Raw genomic sequence first — 9,047 nt, 5'->3', positions numbered from 1 at the left:
AAAAAAACTAAAAAGGGGAATTACTCTTTGGACCACATCAAAGGAAAATTAGGAGGAATATGTGGATCCTGTTGAAACTGAAGGAGTGGCCCAGCTCATGCATAAAGAACAGCAAGGGGAAGTGGCCTGAACTGCTAGCCTCATGCATATAYATCACCCAACAACCCAGGTGACTGAATTTATACAACATGGGGGTCATGCTGTGAGCACCTCAGGGATGACAGTTGATAGACTTAAAAATCCTAGGTGCCWTAGAGCTGCTGTGTCCACACTTATTGTGGTAAAGTTGGAACAAAGATCAAAGTAACAAGATTATTCTTCTTTCCTCTTTAATAGGAAAGAATAATAGTAAACTACATCTCAGTTAAGAGAAAGTGGTTCAAGAAAAAACATAGCAAGCCAATAAACATATAAAATGTTTAAAGGAATCTAAGAAACATAAAATTTAAACCRAATTCTAGGTTTAAATTGTATTCATTTTATTCAATTAATTTGGAACATTACATAGATCATAAATAAAAACAGGATATGATAATTTTGTAAATCATTTTCAACCTATATTCCATTGAAGTTTACCACAGAGACAAAATGTGTAATTTTGAAATGGATAAATATTATTTAAACATTATTATTAAACTCCCTGCTGAAGATTTTTGGTTTGAGTATGCCATCAGCACAGCATCAACTGAAATATACAAATGTGAAAACTCAAAAGGTGACCACTTTGGAAACCCTACTACCAGCCTTTCTGGCTGCTTACTTTTTTCTTTTTTTCTACATGCATTTGACCTTAGTGGTATCATCACAGAACAGGCACTTCTAAACCTGTGAATTAGACTGTGCTCCAACCATGGCATTGCACACTAAATTAAAAGTTAAGTTTGTCATTTGAAAGTGGTTAATCCAAAGCTCTTCTGTAAAATTACCCAATAGAATTTTACAAAAATACCACATAARTAGCAGCTACAAAACGGCTTGTCGCTTTAAAGCCTTCATAAGATCCTGCCGTTTTTTAATGATTTAACACAGTTATTCACATGTGATTTGTCATTGCATTTGTTATTTAGCAGAAAAACTGCAATTGTGAAATTGTGTGTATTTTTTTCAACAATAGCAGAATATTGYGCACATTTTTAATTGAAATGTGCACAGTTAGTGATACACGYAGCTACTGAAAAATGCATCAATTGATATATTTTTTGTGGCATTGTTGGAGAAAATGCCTTAAGAATTTCTTTTGGATAATGATGCGCATTTGAATTAATATTCTGTGCAAGTCTAAACTKTTGTAACAGTCAAGTAAAAAGTTTATGTTTAAAAAGTAAGTTTTTTACAGCTGCACTGCCTTCCACATTATGTCATAAACTGATGTCAAGTTTCAAGGTGCCCACCAATCCTCATTACACAATCCCACCCCTGCATACACACATTCACACACACGCCATTAGAAAAGCACATTTAGAGCCACCCACCTTTTAAACCAGACGTGACTGGCGGACATATCTGTATAKGCAGGCATCTCCCTTAATGGCATCCACTTTATCCCTTCTCTCCCCAGGGGTTTGTAGACCTTAACCCAAACTCCTTAGGGGTTAGATGTATCTGAAGGGCTATAATATGTGTACTGAAAATAGCTCTTCCTGAGTTAAATGGATATTTCTTAATTGTTAAATTGAATCTTTCTCCGTTTCTATGATATGTCAGTCATTTAACCTCACTGCAAAAGGAAAAGTGTTGTTTGGGTTATGTATTTTTATTATTATTCTTCACAAGAACTTGACCTCGTTTTGTGTCGTTTAGAAGTAAAGGTATAATGGAAACATTAAGTTGCATTTAAAAGKTTGCTGGATTTGCAGAGTTTGAGGTTCAAGATGCAACTTCTTGTCACACAAAGGCGTTTTGAAGCTATTTCAACAGAATGTAACACTGTTTCACCAATAATTGCAAGACAGCTTAGCTTTCTACTTTATTATTTTGCCTATTGTATTTACCAGCCTTTTCTGTCACTGCTTCACATTTTTAAGTCAACTGTTGTCAAATCCATTCATCCATTATCTTACAGACTTCTCCTTGCAGGGTCACAAGGGGTGCTGGTGCTCATAATTTCCATTTGTATTTGGGAAAGTGAATTTATACGTTTTTTTTAGTCTGTCATTATCTAAAACTAAAATATAGAYGTCCGTCGTAGGCTTTTGGTCACATTAGTCTGACAACATTTCAGGCTCAGATAATGAATGTTTTATTCATTACCTATTAAGCCACATAACATTTTATTATATGTTCMTGGGACCATCCATCCATCTATCAATATCCAAAATGATGACCCTCCTAATTCCCCTTGTTCCCTCATTCAATGTGTTTCTCTGGGTTGTATTTTTGGAAGATTTGGATGTAAATGTTGCCCTTGGTAGCTAGATGTGCTTGGTGCTGAGAATACTAATAGGACATCAGATGTCTTTCTGGGAATGGAGTAGAGGGTAGAGGTTGAGTGCTGGTTGTATAATAACCCTTATTCAGCTGAGATGGCTATCTTGGAGAGGGCTATCGGTGCCGGGGCCAGAGACACTGATTAGATTTCTCCTGTGTTGCTATTCTTCTCTGTCCCTGAATTTTTCTTTGCCACTGTCCCCACCATGTTCCCTTAAGCAGTTTAACAGGTCTCTTACTGGTAATATTATTCAAGGAATTTGACAAAACRGGAGAGAGAATGGGAGAGAAAGTAGACGTGTTTTAGTATTGTTATTACAAATTAGCTTTCACACTTTGTGTTTAAAACCTATTAGTTCTTAAAAGTTTTACTCCAAGGCACAACTGCGTGCAAAACAGAAACCAACAGATAGATAATCACAGGAAAACATCAACTGCTGCCTACAATGTTTTAAAGAAAGACAAACTATTTTTACTTTGCATCTGCAAACTAAACTATTATCAAACAATAGGAGTCAATGTGGTGGATTATGTCTACTTTCTAGAATAAACCTCCTGATAGATTAGTTATTCTTACAGAAAAGTATCGTACTAAATAGTTCTTTTCTTTCAAACTTCAACTTTCAAAATCTCTACAGTGTACCCCTTTGTTTGTAAAATACACTTTTCCATTGTTTACTTCATCTACTTCCATAATGTTTATTAAATTCTTTCTTTGTAATTTATACCATAAATTAGTTTTGTCAACCTCAGTGTCCTTCCTTTGCTCTCACTCTGCCTGTGTCCCWWTAGTCCCTCTGTGGCATTAGTGCACAGGCCTGCTTAAAGCCTGTGTCTGTATGCTGGAGCACTGGGTAATCAGTTAACCTGATTAGGCTGCTGATGAAATTAAATCATTGCTGTAAGTGAAAATAATAATATGAGTAATAGGTGCGGGGTACGATGGAGCACATCACAGCACTTTGCTGCAGTCCCAGTCTGCTGGGATTCGCCTCTCCCTCTTCATCATTAGTTATGACTCTCTCCACTCTGGGAGATCAGTGATGGCTCGGAACCCTGTACTTCTAAAGCCACTGATGTTGGCTTCACTTAAAAATTAATGGGATGTGCAGTATGGTAATGTCAACATCCCGTATGCAGCATAAAATCCTGACCAATGCACGGCAGGAACCTTCTGGTATTAGGGATTCATTTGCTTGGGTAGCTGTAGGGCAGAGCACTAACACCTAGGGATTAAGTGKCATGTGTGATACTGTAGCAAATTGGTCTAAGCAACTTTGAGATTTTCAGGATTTGTGCAGGTCAGTCAGTGGAGAAAGCCCCTAGAAATGCATGTGCCCGAGTAAAGTGCTAATTAAAGCTGTTTTAATTAGTCCCCTTCAAGGCATGACTGAGACGCCTTCATTCCACATCTGAGCTTGCAGTGGATGTAGTCACAGAGCTGAACCTGTGCCTGTATTACAAAATGGACTTCTTTAATCAGAGACACTTCTGTCACTCAGTGCATCATGCAACACCAGTTGTAATTAGGAGTTTGGTATGATGTAACGAGCAAAAAACAAGAMYCTTTATTTATCCAGCCTCTTAATGTGATGCGAAATAGTATTATATAATATAACCACATGTGCGTTTTTTCCATGATAATAATAAAAAAAATCTTTGCAATTATACAGTGAACAGAATAAAGATGGCTGAATCTTCCAGGTCTGTGTCTTGTTCATGAGGGATGGTAGGATGGAGCATGAGATGGATAGACAGATGGCATCCTCTTCTGCATTAATGAAGGAACTGCCCTCATCTGTTGCGGTGAAGAAAAAGCTGAGGCAAAAAGTGAAGCTCACAATTCACCCGTCTGTCTATGATTTAATAACATGGTCATAGAATATAGATCAGATCCTGGGTGTAGCTGGCAGAAATGAGCCTTTTCTGTAAAGTTAAAGAAGAGTTGAGGAGCTCCATCATCCAGCAGGAACAGGGAGTGGAGCCATTGCTCCYGYGCATTGAAAGGTCTCTGCTGAGGTGGATCCGGCATCTAATTAAGCGAGCTTACTGGGTGCCTCAGTTCAGAAGGTTTCTGGATGTCTTATTCAGAAGAGACCAAGAGGCAGACCCAGAGTTTGTTGTTAGAACTGTTTTTGTTGTTGGATGAGATCTCCCTGAATGACCAGGCGAGTTTTACTGGAAAAGGCATGTCTGTGTGTTTCCCTCGTGGACCTTTTAATCTGAYCTTGGAGAAGCTGAACATAATAGATGCATGGATTTGCAGGTGGGTGCAAAACAGATGTCACGCAACTGAATTCTTCAAGAGATGGATTTGCCAACAATACGTTAAGAGACATGAGACTAGCCAGGATAAGAGTTTGGAGGACCGACCTTTTTAATTTGGTCAAGATAATTCTAACCACAATAACCTTATCAAAGGCTTGGCACTGGTCAGTTGATTGTAGAGATCCACTCTCAGCAAATCTGTGCACAACTTTGCCATTGATCAATAGTTTGCATGAGTAGATCCATCATCACAAAGTGCAGAAAGAAATGCACTTSCTCTTCTGTAATGGGGGACTGGCCCTCTGAGAACACTGGGATACGATTCTGTCCATATCAGTTGCCTTCATATCCAGGCTGGCTAACCCTAAAGTTCCACTCCCTCGATGAGTGATCTATTTATTTTTGCATGACCGCCTTTATCGACACAGCCTGTAAGCTTCAGGGCGAAAGATTGTATCAGACTCTATTTCCAGGAAAGTGAGCAGCCAACATACATGCCGTTTGTTCAGGAAAGCTGCTGGTGCCGTATCAGGTCAGAGCAGCTGTAATGGTGGTATAATCTATCCCTGAATCCATAATCCAAGCATTCTTGTTTGCTTGTTCACCCACCTTTCTGCCCTCTTTTGCTCCTTCGCGCACATTCCCTCTGTCTCCTGCCTAATCAAATTAGTTTCAAATCCACTTAGTCAGTGTGTATTCTCACSCTTCTGCAAWTGTGGCCTGTAGTGGCCTCGGTTTAATGTTTTCCTACCATGAATTTAGAGCGATTTGTTGTCCAGATAGGGCCAGTGGTATCAAATGCATCTGATGCAACTCTCGAGGTGTGAGGCAGAGCTACCCTGTGCAGACATGCTTTTCCAACAGATGGGACCTAGCAAGAGGCGTACATAAGTGCATCACCTTCAATTGTATCTTATACATAGATCATTGATGACACTCGAAGAAGGGAGTTTGTAAGAACCAGGTGTATAACTTTGTAAAGCAAAATGCCGGCTAAAGCTTTTCTGGGCTTCAGATGAACTGGTATGAAGGATTAATACAGAGGTGGTTATGAATAAGTGATGGAGAGGAAACAGCTCGAAACATAGCAGGGAAAATGCCTCTGTAGTGTTTGAACCTATCGTTGAAATATTCATTGTGGTCTTATATCAGCCTCAGAGACTACCTGCCTCAATTTAGTTTTGAGACAATGAGGTTTTTCTCCCCTCACATTTGGAAGTTGTCTTTTTGTATTCCATTCCCAGAACTGCCTTCCTCTTGATAAACACCAAATGTCCCGATTTAGGGGTCTCCAACTAAAACTGTGATTCAAGTTTCTGTCCTAATTTTCCTTAATTTAGTGCTTATGTTGCAAAGAGGCCGCTGTGATGGCTGTAATGTAGGCATGAGGTCATTGGCTTGCCAAATGCTACTTTGCTGTGCCACTGGCCAGTATCTCAGTCGGTCAATCCTCTCCCATTTGGGATGTGGCCTTGAGCTTCAGATGCATATTACAGCTCTGGGTACTTCCCTTGTCATCTGAGAATGAATCACTGTTCTGGCTCCAGCCAGAGAAAAGGTCAGGCAATTTGACCCATGGGACTAATTGCCCAAAGACAGTAGGGAGGAGAACAATGACCACAGAGTGCACTAAGCTGTCATCTCTTAAACTGAAATGATGGTTCAATCATGCATGATTATTAGCTTTAGGAAAATTGCTTGGATTTTGTTTCTATTTGAACAAGGGCCAACTGGTGTGGTGGTGTCTGAAGTGGTTTAAGAGTAATGATAATGGAATATACTATATGTCTAACAAAGTACCTCGTGTGCATCATTTATTAAACAAAACATGTCATAACCAATCACATTTCTCAAAAGAAAAAAAATGATAGAGCACATTATAGTGAATGATGGCTAGGCAGTGTCATTTATTAACTGGACTTGTCTTTTGGAATAACATTAGACATTATTATGTTATAATACTACAAGATATCCTATTTTGAAAATATTTTTGTATAACTCTAGGTTTAAACCTGATGTTTTTCAGGACAACATCTTAATTCAAATAAAAGAAAAATGCTTTATTGCCTAGGCAGTTTAGGAATTGGTTGTATGGAACGCTTGCTCTTACAAATTGCTGACTATTTTCACCAAGCTCCTCTTTGAAGCTGCAGTCTCCAGCTGAGCGTCCACCTCACACAGCTTCCCTCCCACACACCTTCACCACGAAGCTCCACCAGACTAGCAGCAGCAGCCATTAGCACACTCCTGGTGGAATTTTGACTCTGTTGAGTTTACCATATGAGCTACTTCTCATTCTAACTTTCCTAAGAACAGCTGTAAAAGGCATAAATGAGAGGCATTGTTGTGTTCAAATGTTGAAGTTGAAGGGTCAGAGTGGGARCTTCTTAATGAAACAGAGGCCAATTTCAAGGGGACAAATTGTGAAGTCAAATTACTTTGATTTATGTTTGTGCTATGTGCCTGGAAAATGCGTAATCATTTCTGCCTTGAGATCACTGACATCCGGCCTGCTGATCACTGACATTTTAGTAAAATTGATGAGCCAGAAGTTGTGAAATTGTTCATATCTATGTGAAGTTTTCTTAAATCAGTTGTTCTTGGGGTAGGGTTAGGGGCAACATTCAGATATATGGTGAAATCTTCAACAGACAATATGTATTTAAAATATTATCTAAGATTTGAACACATTCATGATCATTTGTCTCCRCAATTTATCAAAAATATTTACTACACATAAATAACCTGCGATGCAGTGGTTAAGTTTGTGCATCCCAACTGGGATAGAAACATAAGTTGGTTTGGGGTACAACGGTTTGGGAAACGGGTAAGGATACAATAACAACCTATTGATACAACATTGTGGATATGAATTGGTGATAGGTTAAATTAAGCTGGAGCTGTGAAAAAAAAGACAAAAACTCAAAACTCTAAAAAGCTAAAAAGAAACAAGTGAGAGACRATTTTCCTCATAAATCCATGTTTAGGAGACATTTTGACTTCCCAAGACGGTGCTTTTTCATGGCCTCTTTTCCTGTTTCCTCCACAGAGGACCTTCTGCCATCAGGCTTCCCCAACATTGACATGGGTCCTCAGCTTAAAGTGGTGGAGAGAACTCGAACGGCTACCATGCTCTGTTCTGCCAGTGGCAAACCTGACCCAGAAATCACCTGGTACAAAGACTTCCTGCCCATAGATCCAAATACAAGTGATGGACGGATCAAGCAACTGCGCTCTGGTAAGGAAAGCTTATGCTATGATTTTTAGTTGTGTTCTTTCTTTTGCAGCAGTTTCCCGCACTTCTAATATCAGTAAATATATTAAGATCTTATGTTTTTACAAATCATGTGTCACAATTCCTTGATTTGATTTTTCAAGTTGACTGCTAATAAGTCCTGTTAAAGTAAAGGTAAATTATATTTCAACATTTCAATATCCAAAAAAAACTGTCTCGTTGGACAATGACAACATTGTCCACATTCTGCACAGTRAAATCAGATGTGGAAATGTATTCTTGTTCAGATTGATTAAAGCCCACAGATTGCCCCAGTAACGCAATGTCTAATTATATTGCTAATTAAGAGCAGGCCCTGCAGTGGCTTTGGGCAACAGGGGTAGATATTTTAGGTCGATGATTYGTCACCATTTGAAAAATCCAATGACTCTCCTTTGATTTGTTGCTGCAATCGTAAATCAGGAACGAGGCCTCTAAATAAAGATTCTGTCACCATTGAGTTTCTGCCCTAATTGAGGCCCCTAGAAGGCTCCACAGTCAGAATTATTGATATGTCATCTTATTATTAATCCCTTACAAAGGCAGAAAAATGAATAGTTCTGATATGCTTTTACATTTCTGTATGCTTTTATAACTAAGTAGTTCCTCTACTTTTCCTCTAGAGAAAAGTTGTTAAATGTATATCTTTGAATAAAGGTCTGATTCAAATATTGCCTGTGATGTTACAGATTTCTGGAGTCCATTGTGCTGTGTAAAAGTATTTATTCTTGTTAAACTTTCATATTTTATCACACAGCAAGCACAAATGTAATTACCGTATTTTCCGCACTATAAGGCGCACCRGATTATAAGGTGCACCTTCAATGAATGGCCTATTTTAAAACTTTTTTCATATATAAGGCGCACCGCATTATAAGGCGCATAGAATAGACGCTACAGTTAGGGTTTCCACCTGTTCCGTAGTACGGGACGTGATTTGTTCCGTACTCTACAAATATGGATGTGTAATAATAAAGAAGTGGTCCTACTTTATATAGTAGTCTGCCTCAGTCATTGTTTCACTCACGGTGTTGGTGTTGCGATATTGTGCCCAACTGCTTTCTGGGTAACACAGACC

At 38.8% G+C, this 9,047-nt stretch overlaps 1 protein-coding gene across 15 annotated transcripts in view; it reads left to right on the top strand.

Annotated features, from left to right (window-relative positions):
- The window catches only part of ptprsa (protein tyrosine phosphatase receptor type Sa), a 243,552-nt gene that overhangs the window by 139,190 nt on the left and 95,315 nt on the right, over positions 1-9,047 (top strand). For all 15 annotated transcript variants that reach the window (XM_008406780.2, XM_008406777.2, XM_008406775.2 and 12 more), the window contains exon 6: positions 7,745-7,933. In XM_008406780.2, the coding sequence (XP_008405002.1) occupies positions 7,745-7,933 (189 nt within the window). The remainder of the gene's footprint in view (positions 1-7,744; positions 7,934-9,047) is intronic.

This window comes from Poecilia reticulata, linkage group LG4, assembly GCF_000633615.1.
Source record: "Poecilia reticulata strain Guanapo linkage group LG4, Guppy_female_1.0+MT, whole genome shotgun sequence".
NCBI lineage: Eukaryota > Metazoa > Chordata > Actinopteri > Cyprinodontiformes > Poeciliidae > Poecilia > Poecilia reticulata.
This window is presented reverse-complemented; position numbering and strand designations above follow the sequence as displayed.